The sequence below is a fragment of the Monodon monoceros genome, unplaced genomic scaffold (genome assembly GCF_005190385.1).
Source record: "Monodon monoceros isolate NGI ecotype Baffin Bay Population unplaced genomic scaffold, NGI_Narwhal_1 Super_Scaffold_3, whole genome shotgun sequence".
Lineage (NCBI taxonomy): Eukaryota > Metazoa > Chordata > Mammalia > Artiodactyla > Monodontidae > Monodon > Monodon monoceros.
Window position 1 is genome coordinate 65,654,547 of NW_021703780.1, and position 18,352 is coordinate 65,672,898.

Here is an 18,352-nt window from a genome sequence, read left to right on the forward strand (position 1 = left end):
GTAAAATGAATTCTGTGCTACATGCATATATTTAGAATCTCTCCTTGCAAGGTTAAGGACTCAGGCTTTCACATATTTCCTCTTTCTCTCTCTCTCTCTAGGTGTGGAATTCTTATTTTAGCCTGGCAGTTCTGTTCATAAATCAGCCAAGCCTTCAGCTAGAAATCATTACTTCCACCAAGAGGAAGAAGATTCTAGATAAGTAAGCCATATGTCTCTTATTCATCTTCCTACCATGTGCCCAGATGGGGTTATGTTTCCATAAGGGGCTTCGTAAGAAGTCCACATGGTTCTCACTGAGGTAGCCTCCCAAGGAGCCAAGTATAAGAATTCAGTTGAGAGCCAAAAAACTTAGTATTTTGGGAAGCTTTAGAAACAGTGCTGAAGTACTGGCCTCCTGGGGTTTGTAGCCCCATCTTCCTGAACCTTCTCCCACTAATAGCTGGTTCCTGTGTTCTATTCCCAGGTATGGGGACATGCGTGTGATGATGGCTTATGAACTGTTCAGCATGTGGCAGAATTTGGGTAGGTCTTTTCTCCATATTTTTCCCTTACACATATTGCATAGCCAAATAAAAAGTGACAAGACTAATTACTTCCCCCAGGTTTTGTGAATGTTAATTCAGACCCAAGAGATCTTTACATATCTTTAACATAACACCTCAGATGGATGGTATAGTGTAGCACATGTGCACAAAGCCCTTGGCAGGGAGAGTTAAGCTGAGAAATAAGACCCCAGTAATACATATGCACAATCCCTTTTTTGAGAACCAAAGTCAAAAGGAAAAAAAGAAGATGAGGCTATAAGACTATAAGATCCTCTGTGCTCTTCATGTCCCAGTCCAGATGATACAGGCCCACAAGCATAGATCTTGGAGATAGTCAGCACATGAGCAAGGGCAGCTATTCATTTTAATAAAGATTGAAACACTTCTTGGGTCTCTGGTATTCAGGCATCCAGACGAGGTTCCTGCTGCCAATTGCATGTAAGAAAGGAATTGCAGCCTCGGTGAGATTGATCTTCATCTCCTTTCTCTACAGCTTCTCTAATATCCACTGGTTTGGATCTCAGATTGTCAGGTTTTGGTAGAATCCTTGGATTGCCCTGGTGACTGGATGGGCCATCCTCTGATACTGTAGGCTTCTTAGTGGCCTGTCAGGATGATCGAGAAGCTGCTGCTCTTCTTCCTAGTGAAGGCTGCTTTCAACTAAGCTCATGGCTCTGAAGTCTTAGGAATGATGGCCATAAAATCTTATCGTTCTCCATTAACCATCCCAGTCACAGCTCTAGAGGCAGCAGGCAAGGTGCAAGGCATTCCTGCCCACACTAGGGCCTTCCGTCCATGAGTGGGGATGCGTTTCCCCAAACCAGCTTTCTAGCTTCAGTACTCTTACTCCCTGCATCCAGCATGGTCCAGGTATAGATTTTAACCCTGAAGATGACTCTGAAATTCCCAGGAACACATGGGACTAGCAACTGTACCATATACCAAGATTGGAATATGCAGAATCTGCCTCAGAGCTAACAGTTGCTCTTTAAATAGGCTTTTAACATGGAAGAAATCAAGAAACATGTCAAACTTGCCTGATAAAGCCATTCCTGCCTCATTGTTTTGGGTGGAAATGACATTTTCTAGTTTTACTTGACCATAACAGTCACTGCACAGGTCCACAGTTTGTCCCCTTAGTCTCTGAAAGACTGAAAGCAGAGCTCTGGAAGATGGTTCACTCGCTTTACCATTACAAAGAAAAGTTCTCCCACAGTCTTCAAGACTGGCCTTGGCTTCTGGGAGCATGCCCCAAATGACAAGCTAATCACAGGGAGAGTCACACCACACACTTCCCATGGAAAGGCCTCATTGAGAAAACTGAGGGATGAGCCAAGCTGGTCTGAATAAATGTAATGCTACCATCAAAAATGCAGTGTGAAGACAAGGGGTGGGGGTTGGAGGGTGCACAGAGAGTCTCTCAGCCAGTCTGTCAGGGTAGGGCTGTGTAGGAGGCTCCTGGTAACTCAGGAGGGGGCCTCTTGGGCACACTTGAGCACAGGCAGTGAAGAGGCCTATGGATTTCAGATCACTAGTGGCTGGACCTGGGACTGAACATCCTTATCACTTAAATGCCCCTGGGCTAGAGGCAGAAACCCCAGGGATAGTGCATTGTGTTTAAGCAGAAATAGATGAATTTTCCTTGCTAAATAAACACTATGAACAGATTATCTGAAACTATTACAGTGTACTCAGAAATCCTATTCTGTCTAGAGTAGTAAACTCTGTTCCTTGACCTCAGAATGATTTTCAGATAGTTTGTAGAACCTCCCAGTAAATTCTTTGGAAAGAATTTGTGCCTGTTGAAAGTTTGTTTTAACTGTACTGGGCCAGTTTAATCCATGAACTCTAAAAAGCCAAGAGAAGCAGGTATCTCAGAAATCTATAGGGGAGAGCTTGCTATGCTCTCAGATGCTTCCAGTAAAGATCAAATCATGTGTTGTGGCCCCACTTGGGAAGCTTCTATGGAAGGAGCAAAGCAAGCATAAACTAACATCTGTTGGGTTTTGCTGTTCAGGTGAACATAAGATCCACTTTATTCCGGGAATGATTGGTCCTTTTCTGGGTGTGACACTGGTCCCACAGCCAGAAGTGCGGAATATCATGATTCCCATCTTTCATGACATGATGGACTGGGAGCAAAGGAAAAATGGCAACTTCAAACAGGTAAGACAACACCTGGCAGTGTTAAGGGTGCTCTCCCCTAGAATGGACCCCTTTTGCCCAGGCACGTGATCCAGATGCCTGGCTATAGTTCCAGCGGAAGTAGGCTGTAACTTGGCCATCTTGAGTCCTGTTCAAGGGTTTCCTTTACTTACCGGCCAGAATTGATTTGTGGATTTTCTTCATGAAGTTAGAGGCCAGAAAAGAATCAGAGGAAAGGAATTGAACATCATGTGAAAGGAACTTTCTGATCAAGGAGAGAATGACAGACTGTAACCTCCCAGCTTCATTCAGGAGGAGGTCCTGGGAGTGTTGTCTCTTCTCTCTGGAGGTTCCCCAGTGTGTGTGGTCTGGGCATTTCTAAGGCTAGAGCCCAGACCAGATGACTTCTCATAGCCTAGAATTTCACAGACTCCTGCACAGAGGGGTGGGTCCATGAGGTGTAAGACCTTGGCTTCTGACTGACTTCAGGTTGTCCCTCTGTGCAGTTCTTCTGCCACCGCTAAGGTGGAGGAGATGGCCCCTGCCCTTTTATCTAGAGCTCCAGGGAATAGGATTAGGAACAATAGGTAGAAAACAGTGGTAGAAAAGCCAGTTTTAGCTAATAAAAGAAATAATTTGCTAGCAACAAGTTATTTGCTGTAAGCTGGCCTGCTTTCAGAGATGGGGAGTTCCTCTTTGCTGGTGGTTCTCAAACAGAAGCTCCCTGTAGGCCTCGAGGAGAAATTTCTACTTTGGCTTGGGGACTATAACCAGTTCCCCACTAAGCTCCCTCCCAACCCTGTGATTCTGGGATGAACCAGTACTCTTAGAGTGAGTGACTGTAACAGTGAGGAACAGACCAGGCAAACAGTAATTTTTAAATTTACAAAGAGTAAAATTCAGTCTTTGGGATTTACAACTCTGTAAATTTTGGTAAACACATAAAGTCATTTAACCACTACCACAGTCAAGATTTTTTTAATTCCTAAAAATTCCATCTTGCTGCCCCTTTGTAGTCAAACCCTTCCCTTCCCTTTAACCATGGCAGGCATTGATCTATTCTCCTTCACTATGTGTGCCTTTTCCAGAATGTCATGTAAAGGGAATCATGTAGACTGTAGCCTTTTGAGACTGACTTCTTTCACTTAACATAATGCCTTCGAGAGATTGATTTATCCATTTTGTTAAATGTATCAGTTTTTCTATTGCTGAGTAGTATGCCATTGCAGTTTATTCATTCACCATTTGAAAGACATTTGGGTTATTTACACTTTTTGGTGATCATGAATAAAGCTTCTGAAAAACTTTTCTTTACAGGTTTTGTATGAATATAGACTTTCATTTTTCTTAGGTAAATACCTAGGAGTAGGATTGTTGGATATTGTGGTAAATGTATATTTAACTTTATAAGCTATCAAACTGTTTTCCAAAGTGACTATACTATTTTGAAATCCCCACAGCAATGTGTGAAAGTTCCAGTTGATCCATATACTCATCAGAATTTGATATTATCTCTTTATTTATTTTAGCCATCCTAATAGGTGTGTAGTTGTATATCACTGTGGTTTTAATTTTCACTTCCCTAATGACTAATGATGCCGAACGTCTTTTAATGTGCTTATTTGCTATATTTGTATCTTCTTTGGTGAAATGATTTTATTCAAAACTTGTGTTCATTTTTAATTGGGCTGTTTGTTTTCTTATTGTTGAGTTTTTAGGGTTCTTTATATATTCTGAACATAAGTCCTTTGTTGAATATATGATTTACCAATATTTTCTCTTAGCTTGTCTTTTCATTTGCTAAACAATGTTTTTCACAGAACAAAAGTTTTTAATTTTTATGCAGTCCAATTGATCATTATTTTTCTTGTATGGATCGTGCTTTTGGGATCATATATGAGAACTCTTTACCTAACCCAGGACCATAGAATTTTTCTCTTTTGTTTCTTCTAGAAGGTTTATAATTTTACATTTAGATCTATGATCTGTTTTGAGGTAATGTTTGTATAGGTGTGAAGTATGGGTCAAGACTTTTTATTTTTCCTTTTTCCATGTGGATGTCCAGCACCTTTTGTTGAAAAGACTATATTCTTTGTTGAAAATCAATTGACCATAGGCATGTGGTTCTCTTCCTGGACTCACTAGTCTTTCCATTGATCTATATGTCTAATCTGTCTCCATACCACGTAGTCTTTATTATGGTAGCTTTATAGTCTTAAAATTAGGTTGTGTGAATCCTCTGACTTTGTTTTTTTTTTCAATATTGTATTAGCTATTCCAATTCCTTTTCTTATAAATCTTAGAATCAGCATGTCAGTATCTATAAAAATTCCTGCTTGGATTTTGATTGGGATTGCATTGTAATCTATAGATCAAATTGGGAAAATTGATATCTTAATAGTACTTAATAAATACTTCTAGTCCTTGAAGACAGTATATCTCTCCATTTATTTAGGTGTTCTTTGATTTCTTTCATTAATGTTTTGTAGTTTCAGCATACAGATCTTGCACATGTTGTTAGATTTATATGTAAGTATTTTCTGGTCTTTTTGGTGCTATTATAAATTATTCTGATTTAAAATTTTAAATTTTCAGTTGTTTGTTGCTATTATATAGAAATACAATTGCTTTGTACATTAACATTGTATCCTCCCCCCTTGCTAAACTCACTTATTAGTTCTAGAAGCTTTTTTGTAGATTCCTTGTGATTTTATATTTAGATAATCCTATCACCTGTGAAAAGACACAGTTTTATTCCTTCCTTTCTAATCTGTAAGCCTCTTATTTCTTTTTCTTGCCTCATTGCACTGGCTAGGACCTCTGGTCTGATGTTAAATAAGAGTGATAAAAGTAGACATCCTTGCCTTGTTCTTTTTTTTTTTTCCTTGCCTTGTTCTTAATCTTAGGGGAGAGCATTCAGTGTTTCACTGAAGTATTATGCTAGTTCTAGGTTTTTCATAGATGCTCTCTATCTTGAGTAAATAGTATTTAAGATAAGAATCCATTTTTAGAGTGTGAAGCTCTATTGCCTTCAGAACTTCAGGAAATAATAACTTCAAACAGAAAAGAACTGTTGCTTTTCTATGTTGCCACAACATGTGCCTTCTAATTGTGCAAAATGCACAACTGCCTGATGAGAGAGAACCTGGTTACCAAGAAGTAGATGACATTGTGGAACTGTACCATGGGTCATCTGAGTCTACTAAAAGAAGAGCTGGGCTATACTTAACCATCACTAACACTGAATAAGGAAGGTTAGCTTTGTGAAAGACTAAGTTGGAGCTCATTTGGCTCACACTTCAAGACTCAGCTGATGGGTAGCATTTTTTCCTCCAATAAGACTGTCATGAATAACTGATATCCAGCAAGCCATGTAAACCTCGTTGTCCCTTGTTAAAAAAATCTTGCTGCTGCTTCCCTTTGCCATTACATATTTTAAAAGAGTAGTCTACTCTTTTCATCCCCACATTTCCACTTCCCACCCTCCTATCAGTTCAGTCTAATGTATATTGTGCACCCACTTTTGTTGACATTGCTCTCTCGAATAAGTTTTTAATCATTAAAGTCCAATTGACTTTTTGGTCTTGGTTCTAGTTGTGCTTTCCACAGCTTTGGCTCTATTAACTCCTCTCCTACTTCTTACCACCTACTATAAATACTTCTTCTAATTATAAAAACAATACTTATTTAATATAGAAAAATTAAAATGCAAATAAGCTATAGTGAAAAGATTTAACTCATAATTGTACTGTTAGTAACTTGTGGGGGAGAGGGGCTAGGCACGTCTTTTTTTCCCAATGCATAGAGTTTTTTAAGTTAAAAAATGGAATCATTGTGTACATTGGTTTTTTTGGAACCATTGTGTATATTGGCTTTTAATCTCCCTTTTTTAGTAGCACCTTGTCATCACTATCCTTCATGTCAGTTAATGCTTCTCTGCACCACACTGTCAGTTTAGAGGCTACGTGGTATTCCACTGCATAGCTTGGACCACAGTGTATTTAATCAGACTCCTAGGTTTTGTGGGGCTTTTGGTGTTTTTGTTTGTTTGTTTTTTGGCTGTGCCCTGTAGCTTGAGGGATCTTAGTTCCCCAGCCAGGGATCGAACTGGGGCCCATGGCAGTGAAAGCACCAAGTCTGCCAACTCCTAACCACTGGACCACCAGGGAATTCCCAGTCTCATAGTTTTAGGAACTTAGGTTCATTCCAAATTTTTGCTGTTAACATTACAAAAAACATATCCATTTTAAGTTACTTTCTTAGGTAAATCTCTCACCTGTAATTGTTGTATCAAAGAGTAAAACATTTCTTAAGTTTTTACAGCACTATGTCTCTCTAACAACCTCTGTTGTCTGTAGACTACTCAGACCCCAGGCCACTTTCTGTGTGTGCCCCATCTAAGCACTGCCCATGCTGAGCTGTGTTAGCTGTTATCCCTGCCTCCTCTACCAGATGATGAGTTATTGGGGCCAGGACCATTTCTTGTGCTTTTATTTCTTAGAACCCATGCCTGAGACATGGTGGGTTCATGAAGATGAAAATCAAAACTAACATTCATTGAGCACTTCCCAAGAGCTAGGGCACAGTGACGCTGAAGAGGAATGTTAACCACCATTACCATTTCATAAATGCAGAAATTTAGGCATAGATAAATATTTTGTACAGAAGTAGGCAGCTGGTTATGTCACAGGACAAATGTTTGTTGAATGAATAACAAGGTGTCACTTCAGGAATATTGGTTTTATAAAATAAAAGCAACTCCGCAGACCTGAAATCGTCAGTATTACCAATTACGACATGATATATCTGAAGAACTTAGCATTTGTTTAACTTAGAGACATTGATTTTGCATACATTGATCTTCAGTGTCGCATTTTGGATTTCTCAATTTTTCTTAGTAACTTCTTCCTTTATCAGCACTGCAGGGAGTGAGGAAGTAATGTCCCTGAATCCTTCCATCACCAGCTCCTTTGCCTGATACAGAAGTTCTAACACTTGAATAGGCATCAGAACAACCCGGAGGGCTTATTAAAACACAGACTGCTGCCCCCCAACCCCTGAGTTTTTAATCCAGTGGAGCCTGAGAATTTGTATTTCTAACAAGATTTCTGGTGACTTGATGCTTTTGGCCCAGGGACCCATTTTGAGAACTCCAGGGAACTGCTGCACCCACATTTGCGCTGTTGTACTCTCTGCTGCTCCAGGTCCCTTCCCCAACTTTGCCCTGTTCTGGAAAGCACAACCTGTACCTGCGTGTGTGATGAGAAATCCCAACCTGACTTTACATGACCCCAGCAGGCAAGTCCCTGCTGGTGCCTTTTCTCCACACGGAGAAAGGCAGATGGCCTCGATCCCTAAGGACCTCTGATCTCAGACTTTGTATTTCCTCTGGGAAGTATATTCAAGCAGCTGACTGATTAGGCCAAACATAAATGTACAGCAGTCTCCACCTGGCCATACCAGACCACTATAAAAGGGCCATATTTATTCATCCATTCTCATTTTCTGCTGATAGGGTTTCAGAAACCGTAACTGCCTTTGATGAATTTCCTAATTCAATTATTAATTTAATATTTCACCATCTTAGGACTCTGGCCCTATGTGGAGTGAGAAAATGCTTTTGTTATAGCTCATTATTAAATGCAACCATGCCACTTTTTGTTTATATAAAAATCTATATAAATAATTAAACAATACCACATTTTAAAGGCTAATGAACAGTTTAAAAGATTTTTATCTCACATCACTTACAACTAATTTCTCCCCTCAGAGTATATGCATTGAGGCCTGTTAGAGAAGTGGCTTAGCACTGTTGAATGCCTTGCAGGTTAGTGAGGTAGGAATGAATGCAGTATTGCTCCTTATGGTTTAAGAATCCAATAACAAGTGCAGGGGGCCCCAGTGACGAGGCAGCGGCAGGGGCGGCAGCTCCAAGGGCTTTAGGTCCTGTGGGGACAAAGAATAGAGCCTTTTATCCTGAAGGGGACTCTGAAGGAAACACATCTCCCTCAGCCCAGACTAATGCCAGCCATTAAAGTGAGGACCAGCCTCCCAAAGCAAGCTTTCTTTGTGGCTGGCTGATAGAGGGTAAAGTTCCTTTGAATGAACATTTTTTAAGAAAGAAAAACACTTGACAAAGGCCTCTTTTGAATTCGAAATACTTCTCTCACCAGAGAGTCCTTGCCTTTTGCCCCTAGGGAAAAGAGTATCTGAGACGTATGTGTAAGTTCCAACTCATTTAAACCACTAGAGTGGGAGCCCTTCCTGATTGGGGAGGCAGGGTGGTTTCTCAGTGCTGTAGATGAGATCCTGCCTTCTCTAGGATTTATTTGGTGCAAGGAAAAAATCGGGAAGCAGTTCCCCACCATCCTCACCTATCACAGGGGCTGGATTTCCCATCCTTCCTCTGAGGTCACTTCGGGTTTACAAAATCTCTGCTTCCCTCTAGGTGGAGGCCGAGCTGATTGACAAGCTGGACAGCATGGTGTCAGAAGGGAAAGGCGATGAGAGCTACAGGGAGCTCTTCGGCCTGCTGTAAGCTGCTTCAGCCCCAAGTACCTCACGTTGGGGGAGGGGGTGAGGTGGGCTAATGAAGGGTAGCGGTGCAACCTGCACTGGGCAGGCTTCAGAGTGTGGGTATCAGGAGAGACCAGGGTTGTTCCTGGTGGTAGCAGTGCTCACCTTCTGTCAACAAGAAAGTGACATCATGACAGCCAGCTCTCTCAGGGATTGCCATAGTTGACTAAAGATGTAGGGACAGGTGGTAACTCTGAGCTCCTGGATTTGCTGATAGCAAAAGGATCATCGTATATCTTCATACCATGTACTGTATCTAGTTGGGCAAACAGTTCATGGGGACTCAATGAGGGCTCAAGGCTGACATTTCGGGGTGGGGGGAGGGAGGGAATTAAATCTCTGCTTTGTAAGATTGTACAATCAGCTTGAAAAACACTGCCATGAATTTTGTGACTTGAACAAATTATACCCCCTTCCAAACCAGTTTCCATTTGTGAAACAGGGTGGTTGTACTGACTGACGTCAAGGGTCCCAGGTCCACCAGTTGTGGCTTCTGTCTTGAGTTGATGGAGGCCAAGAGACCTTACAGGACTAGCCACAGGGCTAAGCCCAAAGGAAGGACTCAGGAGAGCCGTGGTCCTCCCAGAGAGATAGTAAAGTTGGGTATTTTATCTTCCTAAAAAACAAAATTTTAAGACATTTACAGCTCTAGAGCCCTCTCCTATCTCACTCATTATCTCTAGCTTTGAGATTTTCTTTATTTTAGTGACATTTTAAAGATAAGCCTGTAATATATTTTCTAATGATAATACTGTACATTTGCTTAGAACTTTACAGTGTACAAAATTTCTTGACATATCTGATTTAATCCTCACAACACACCTGTGAGGTGGGCAAGGCAGATATTATCCTGGGGAGTAGGGGTGATGACACTGAGCTCAGAGAAGTGGTAGCATGGCCTCAGTTGCATGGCCAGTAAGAAGCAGCTCTGGGGGTACAGCCCAGATATTCCAGTTTCAAGAGGGGGAAATCTTCCTGCTACACCCTGCCTACTTTGTTCCTTGATGAGTCATGCAATAAAATGTGAATTCATTTGAAATTTAAGTAATTTTAATTTGTGAAAATGAATCCATCCTTTAGTACTTCTCTTTTAGCTGAAGATGTTTCTAATTATGGAAATAAGGAAGAGAAATCTCTTCCTAAGCCACTAACTGATGATTTTACTATGAAGGAAAAAGCACAAAAATAACTTGCTATTAATAATTACCTGACCAAGTAGTGTTACATAAACACTGTTCACGTCTGAGAACTGAAAGCCACTGATAACCAAGGAGCAGCATTTCCCAGTTTGTGTTTGGGGAAGATGTTTGTAGGTATGCTGGGGGGAGGTGGGAGTGGATCATGGGCTAATCAGTTAAGACTCAGTTAAATAAAATCGAACAGGCCTCTGTATTATAGGACTTCTCAAAGCCTTTAATATTTAGAAAGATGTGAAAACTCTCTCAAAGGAAGGTGTGGTGATCAGCATCTTCCATGCTTTTTTGCTCACAGAACACCTCTCTCTGTCCTCCAGGACAGCAGAGCTCTGTAGAACAGAGTTTGGGAAATGTGAACACAGTGGCTTTTTCCATGCAGCTCAGAGGTGAAAGACAATGGTCCTACCTTCTCGCTCTAGTAAATGGGTCACATGGAAATGCTCACTTTCCCAGAAGCCTCGGCTCAAGTTAGATGCTGTGTGCAAGGAAGACAGTTGTCATCATTGCAGTGTTAACGGCAGTCAGGCTGTGGGTGTGAGTTCCCAGTGCTGGGTCCCTGGCTGAGGCTTCCACTCTAGGTGACTTTCATGACCTTAGGGAGCTAGGGACAGTGTACAAAAGGATCAGGAGTGAGACCTTGACCTGAGATAATCACTAGAACAAACAGAAAGAGTCCATCCAGGTCATCATCCCCTAGGAGACAACTGTGAAAAGGCAGAGGATCTCAGAAGCCAGGCTCTTTGGAGAAGTCAGAGGCTACCTGGAGGTGACAGGAGCATGGGCTGGCAAGTGAGAAAAGCACCTGAGCATTTAGCTCTTGGCTCTGGCACATTTTACATGGGAGTATCCCATGACAGTGAAGATGAGAGTGTAACTCCTGGACTCACTGTCCTTCACGCTGGGCCCTCAAGACTGTTCGGAATCTTTCCCTTGGTTTACATGAAAACGTTGGTTAGTATGTTTGCTGAGGATGGTTCTAAGCAGTGATAGAGGCAGCCAGCCAATTGGCAAAGCCAGGTCTATGCCTCAGTGGACTCTTACTCCGCTGCTTCTTCAGAACAGATCTCACAGTGTGTACACCTAAAGGGGCTGGGGCTTTGAAACCGCTCCCTCAGTTCGGAACTTGCACAGGAGAATGGAAGACGTGTTCATTGGTTGCTGGCCAGTTCAGTAATTGCTTTGTCTTTGCTTTCTGCTGCATGGAGTAGAACCCAGCTGTTTGGGCCCTACCCCAGGTAAGACTGCAGTGTGGTAAGTCTGCCGTCTCCAGATCCATCACAGGCCCCACGGGCTCTGGGACCTTACTCTGGTGCCCAAGGAAGGCTCATGCATTGTGCATTGTGTTTGCTTCCACCAATAGCCTGCTGGAGAAAGTTGAACAGGAAACATGGCGCGAGACCGGCATTTCCTTTGTAACCTCGGTCACCCGCCTCATGGAACGCCTTCTTGACTACAGGTATCTTCTCAGGAACCTACCTGACCCCTTCTCTGGTCAGATGCTCTCCCCAGCAGGAGGATCCCCTGACCTTAAAATTGAGACCTCGTGGCCATGAGAGGTAGGACTGTTCTGGTGTTGTGTGCCATCACCAGTCATTAGGAATCTCCTGATGGCCAAGGAGAAAGAGGAAGAAAGCCTTCTCCCAGGGTAGGCCAGGGCTTCCTGGGCTTACCCCCGATACGTGGGCACGTGTATCCAGGAGGTATCCCAGGGACATGTAGCCTTCTGGCTTTTCATCCAGAAAAGTCAAGGCTCAGAGGAATGGGCACAGCAGAGAGGAAGAGAAAGGCTGTCTCCAGAGCAAGTTAGGTCCTTAGCACAGACCTTCCTCAGAGCCATGTGGCAGATGGGCAGGAAAATATTACCTGGTACAGAAGTGTGACCCAGGAGGACTTTCATTTGGTTTTTCCAGGGAAGGGGGACCCAACTTTTCCATACCTCCATTCTTTGTGTAAAATCTGTTTATTTCTGTCCCTTGATCCTGGCCATGAGCAGATTAGAGGAGGCAGCCTGTGAGCTCAGAGATCTTTATGATACATTCAGTCTGGGAGTTCATGTGAAATTCATTTTTTCGTGAAAGCCTGCCTTCTTAGTCATATCATGGCTTTTGACTTAGCCTAAAAGTAACAATAATGCTACCATTGCAGCCTTAGTTATTCTGTCAGTAGAGTTCAGGTGATAGCTAAGAGTGCCTTTTGGGAACCTAGAGGAAGGTGATAAGGAATGAGGAGGAATGATAGAGGAAACCCAGACCCAAGCAATAGTTGTCTTCTCTGTGCTACATGTCATGCAGATGCCAAGGGAGAGCATCTGGGACTCCAGCTAGCTGCGTGTACAGGAAGCTTCTTGCTGGATTCACCAGTCTGGTTCTCATTCTCTTTCATCCCCTTGTGCTAGGCCTTTCTCCTCCCCAGAGGAGCTTGGCTTTGACCAGTCCCTGCCCTCCCTTGGCAAGGATTCATTCTCAGTGTTCCTGCTGTTCTGTGTCTGGAAGGCCAGCCATGACCCCTCCTAAACCCAGCCCTACTCAGCATGAATGCAGCTCAGCCCTGGCCGAAGTTACCCCTAAATCAGAAAAAAAGCTCCAAACCAACTGCTGCTAGTTAGAGGGGATTCCAAAGACTAGTGCACAGGAAGGACACTATAGGGAGAAAAGCGAATGAGATTATGTACATGGCAGCCATGCCGTGGTTGCTGTGGCCACAGGGTCCTGAAGGTAGGTCCCTAGAGTAGAGTGTCTTGGCTTCTATGAAACACTGTCCTACAAGATGAAAACTGCCCTTTAAGGAAAGCTCTGTGCCTCCCCTTTTGGAAACTTGAGGACTTAACCTTCTACTTTACTGACATACTCTTTTGTGCTGAAGGCATTGGTAGGTGTTACTTAATGCCCTGATATAGCATCTGGGCTCTACACTCTGCCACCAGAGCAAGGGGTCCAGTTGAACAGAGATCTTTGAACCCTAGGAGTGGGTCCAAAGCTTAGAGGGAGCTCACAGTACAATCTCATCTGTGGAAGAAGTTTCTGTTGGAGAGCATCCTCATCTGGGGTTTGGACATACTAATGCCTCAGTGACACTGCAGGTCTCTGTGTTGTCCCAGAGGCACCACTTTGTGCATTCATCTGTGCTCTCCCTTCCAGGGATTGCATGAAAGGAGAGGAGACAGAGAATAAGAAGATCGGCTGCACTGTTAACCTGATGGTGAGAGAATATGGGCTCTTCCTCCTCTCTGCCTCGTAGTGTGGCTTCTGTCCTGCCCTGTGATTGGCCTGTCCTTTCTACAATACATGGCTATAAGCCTAAGGGGCTTTTTTGGTTTTTTGTTTTTTATTTGGTTGCTCTGGGTCTTAGGTGTGGCAGGCGGGCTCCTTAGTTGCAGCAGGCAGGCTCTTTAGTTGCGGCATGTGAACTCTTAGTTGCAGCATGCATGTAGGATCTAGTTCCCTGACAAGAGATCAAACCCGGGTCCCCTGCATTGGGAGCACGGAGTCTTAACCACTGTGCCACCAGGGAAGTTCCAAGCCTAAGGGTTTGAGTCAGGACATCAGCTCCGTTACTGGTATCTTGGAAACTTGCACCTCATCACTCACATTCCTACTTGGGAAAGGAATGAAATGAGCTTCTTTGGACAGAGCTCGAGCCTGGCCTCTTGGCAAGGTCCCGCCAACCCTGACATACTCTAATTTCCAGTCTTCCCTGGTATTCTTCCTCTGTCTCATCACTCAGGGCTCCTGCAGATCTGCCAGAGGTTTCACCCCCAGCAGGTGTACCTTCTGGCTGGTCCCTTCTCTTCCTGGTGCTGGCTACCTCCACGGCCTGTCTTCTCCCTCCTGTCCAGCACACCCAGGGTTTTGGCCAGCTGCCTGGAGTTCAGAGATGGCCTCCACAGGCAGCAGCCTCTCCCATCTTCATTTATATTTCCTTCTCTCTTACAGAACTTTTACAAATCTGAGATTAACAAAGAAGAGATGTATATCCGCTATATCCATAAGCTTTGTGACATGCATTTGCAGGCCGAAAACTACACAGGTAAGTGGGAAGGGGAAGCTACGCCTCCCCATGAGGACAGACTGGACATACATGCACAGCTGGCAGAGAAAGGCTCTGAGCTGGTGCCTCCCAGATTTTAGCAGAGTGTCAGGACCCATGATGCCCATCACCTCACTCCTTTCCCTCAACTCCTTTGTAACGTGGTGGAGAAAAAGCAGGTGGAACTTCCACTTGTGCCTTGCTGCCCAAAGCTCTTCCACTCTCCTTGCCTCCTATTCACCCGCTCTGAGGCCTCAAGGGTGACCTCCAAATTCTGGTGTGCCAGGCTCAGAGCATCCTGAGCTCACTGTCCCTCTTCATGAGCAGAACTTCTCTGAGGACCTTCACAGCTGGAACTAAGTGAGGCCATAACACAGGAACATCAGCCTAACCCTGGAACTTCCAGAACTTGCTGGCAGACCTGCCTTGCAGTCTGGGCTCCTCCCCTGCAAGTACACAACAGCCCCACATGGAGCTCCCAGTGGAGAGTATGGAGAATGTTCACCTTACTTTCTGACAGACCAGACAGGGACCCTTTCATTGTATCTACAATTTAATCCATTACTACGGCCTTTTCTAAAAGAACAAATTTAAAAGCATTTCAACATACCTGTCACACTCTGTTTACTGAGCGCCACTTTGAGTCAGGAAGATATGTGTACCCATGTGTGTCCTGCCTGATTACCTTGTATCATAGTTCCCCCAAAATAGCCACTTCTTCACTGTGGTGACCAGCCATCACATCTTAGCCCTTGAGCCATAGGACTTGAATTTGTATCATAGACGAGGAAATTCAAGCTATTCTTGTCCACAGCATTACGAGAATTAGATGAATTTGTAGAAACACAGAATCCTCCTTCCTTATTTTATGTTAGATGTTAAAGAGTGTTTTGCATAGATTCCACCTTTCCTGATACAGCTTGGCAAGAATTAAATCTGAAATGACTGGGATGAACCTGCCATTCTCTGCGTCCACTTCCACCCATGATCCCAGCAGCCCTTTGAGAGGGCAGTGAAGTGATAGACTGAAAAGTTCCATGTATCAATAGAGGCATTTACTAAACTCCTGGAGGACTGGGCCATCACTGAAAGGCTATGTCAGGAATTTAGACAGAGAGAGGGTGCTGAGCCTTGCCTCTGGTGGCCTCAGGAGTAACATCTGAAAAGAACATTGGCAGGGAAGAAAAGGATTTCACATGGTTCTGAGTTCTAGAGGGAGGCCTTGAGGGCCTCATGGGCTTGTTCCCAGTGAGAAGGGGCTTCACAGCTCCAGCGAGGAGGCACGTATATCCCTGGGCAGGAGGGTCCAGCAGCCAGAGCATAGGCAGAGCGCAAACATGAGCAGGAGCCTGGAAAGTGGCTGCAGGCAACATACCTGGCTAAAACTGGAAGTGGGTCAATAGATAATTTGAAAAGAGATTCTTCATAGTCATGGGGAGCAGATTTGAATAGGGCCTTGAAGGCCAGGCAGAAGCTAGAACTAATTAACTTGCTAGTAGGAGATGCCCACTAAAACTGAGCAAATAGAACAGGAAAGAGCAGACTGTGTCATGGGACCATGAGCCGCTGCTGTAACTCAGTCTGACTGACTCTTTGGGATTTAGGAAGCTACAGCATTTAGCTGCGGTTGTTTTGTAAACCCTCTCCAACTGTTCCACATGTATGGGAGGTGTCACAGGGCCCCGCCCTGGGCCCAGCATCCACTTTAGCTTCCTCCAGGAATGGAGCCCATCACACAGTTATCACCGTACACACTCCTTCTCTCTGGTCCTTTTAGAAACGGTCAAGATAAGGAGAAAGGGTCATTCCCAGGGCCACGCTGAGCTCAGAAAATGGAGCTGGAGGCATTGAGGCTGGCTTCGGGAGGGCTGAGAAAAGCCTTAGTCAGTGCTTACCCCTCAGAGCCAGTTCTGAAAAGGTTGGAAAAGAAGCTCTAGTCAGTTGAGCAAAAAGGAACCCAAGAACTCTCTCTGACATGTCAGTGTGTCCCAGAGCAAAGCAACCTGTACACAGACCCCTAGGTACCTGAGCCATACTTTATCTAGCACCCAGAGCAGGTGACCAGGCTAAGGGAGGAAGGTGTCTACTAGGATCTTTGGTTCCTTCATGCTGTGTTCACGGGCTATTCACTGGCTGGACAGCCCCTCTATCTCAGCTTTGGTATCCAGCATCCCTGATCTGGGCTGCACATGCCTTGCGCTGGCATGCTGCTTAGCCTGGTCCCTTGGCACCTGGCTGCCCCTGGACCTCCATAGCCCCTGTCCCCACAGAAGCTGCGTTCACTCTGCTCCTCTACTGTGAGCTGCTACAGTGGGAGGAAAGGCCACTGCGGGAATTCCTCCATTACCCATCCCAGACAGAGTGGCAGCGGAAAGAGGGACTGTGCCGCAAGATCATCCACTACTTCAACAAAGGCAAGGTGGGTGTTATTAGGCAAGGCTTTGAGCGTCTCAGCTTCTACTGTACTACATGGCATCTTAACGCTACAGGGATGGCAGCAGCTGTAGAGGGTACTGTGTGGGGTGGTGAGGGGGTGGAGGCCCATATGTGTGCGTTAGATTTGGAGGCAGCATGACTTTCTCTGGGGAAAAAAAAATAACAGCTTAATTCTGTGGCTTGGAAGCCAATTCCAGATTGGGGATGTAAGAGACAACCCCACATACCAGCTTTGCACATCTGTAAATACTAATGCTCCAACAGCAGGGGCTTTGGGCCCCCTGCTTATATATATTAGATTTACTTAAATTATTATAGCTTTCTGCTCTGCTATAGAAAATGTGAGCTGTAAAAATTAATGGATTCTAACCACAGCCAACGGAGGCCTGTACTGCCTCTTATGGGTACGTGCTCTTGTCTTGGATTTCCCTTCCTTACAGCATAGTCTGGGCTCCTCTCATTGGGGTTATTCTCTATTAAACTTGATTCTGTGGAATTAGCAGGCATTGTCAGCATTGGTTCAGACTTCCTTGGGACTTCCCAGCCATTCTGCTCCAATCTCTGGGAGAGGTCCTTGTGGGGCCCTCTGACGCACCTATGGCCCATACACTGGAAAGGCTGGGCTTGTGTAACTTGTTGAAGCTGTTCTCTCATTACTCAGCTTTGAGCATGTTAAAAAGCTGAAACAGGATTGTTCAGGGAAGTATAGTGGCTGAACTCCAGACTTGAATGGAAATTGGTTTTTTAAAATAAGCTTTTTTATCATAAAAAAAGAAAGATTTAAACATTAATAACTTCTGCCCATAAATCAGAAAACATTCATCAGTTTTACACAACATGAGAGACTTTTGTTTGTCAAAAACATTTACCCATGTAGGGAACACACTGGTAAGCAGGAACCTTTCCAAAACCTCGGGAGGTCTCATTTCACCTGGCCCAGAAAGGAGACCCATGCTTAGCTGTCAGCCAGCCACACATGACTGAGCCACAGTGCCAGCCCAAAGCCTCCTCTCCTTGCTGGTCCAGAGATGGACGGAGGGCCCCATGCCAGTACACTTTTAGGTCTGTCTTCCTGGCACCCAGCCCATCTGGAGCTGCCACCTACCCATATGCCCAGCGAGCCCTCCCAGCTCTGAGGGAACGGCATAAGCATGGTGTGAGTGTGCATGAGTGTTGTTAGTATATTAGCTTATTTTTCTTTCCATGGGCATAGAGTACAGAGTAGAGTTATGCTTATCTGATTGAGCCCAGCAGTGGGACACGTGAGCATTAATGGTCCCGTTTTCACCCCACACTACAGTAGTGTTAAGAAAGCAGGTTTAAAGGTTAGTATGAACAAGGGAAGGTAATGCAAAACCTGCCTGAGTATTGTGGATAAGCAGGAAGGGGAGAAGGACTGGGAGGCTCCGTAGGCTACCTTGTCAG

The 18,352-nt window shown here is 44.3% G+C and overlaps 1 protein-coding gene across 1 annotated transcript in view; it reads left to right on the forward strand.

Moving 5' to 3' along the window:
- DOCK3 (dedicator of cytokinesis 3) overlaps positions 1–18,352 on the forward strand; it is a 404,078-nt gene that overhangs the window by 352,811 nt on the left and 32,915 nt on the right. Inside the window, exons 30-38 of the mRNA XM_029243318.1 lie at positions 102–202; positions 467–525; positions 2,566–2,714; positions 9,142–9,227; positions 11,674–11,700; positions 11,826–11,921; positions 13,603–13,663; positions 14,398–14,491; positions 16,762–16,910. Of these exons, the coding sequence (XP_029099151.1) occupies positions 102–202; positions 467–525; positions 2,566–2,714; positions 9,142–9,227; positions 11,674–11,700; positions 11,826–11,921; positions 13,603–13,663; positions 14,398–14,491; positions 16,762–16,910 (822 nt within the window). The remainder of the gene's footprint in view (positions 1–101; positions 203–466; positions 526–2,565; positions 2,715–9,141; positions 9,228–11,673; positions 11,701–11,825; positions 11,922–13,602; positions 13,664–14,397; positions 14,492–16,761; positions 16,911–18,352) is intronic.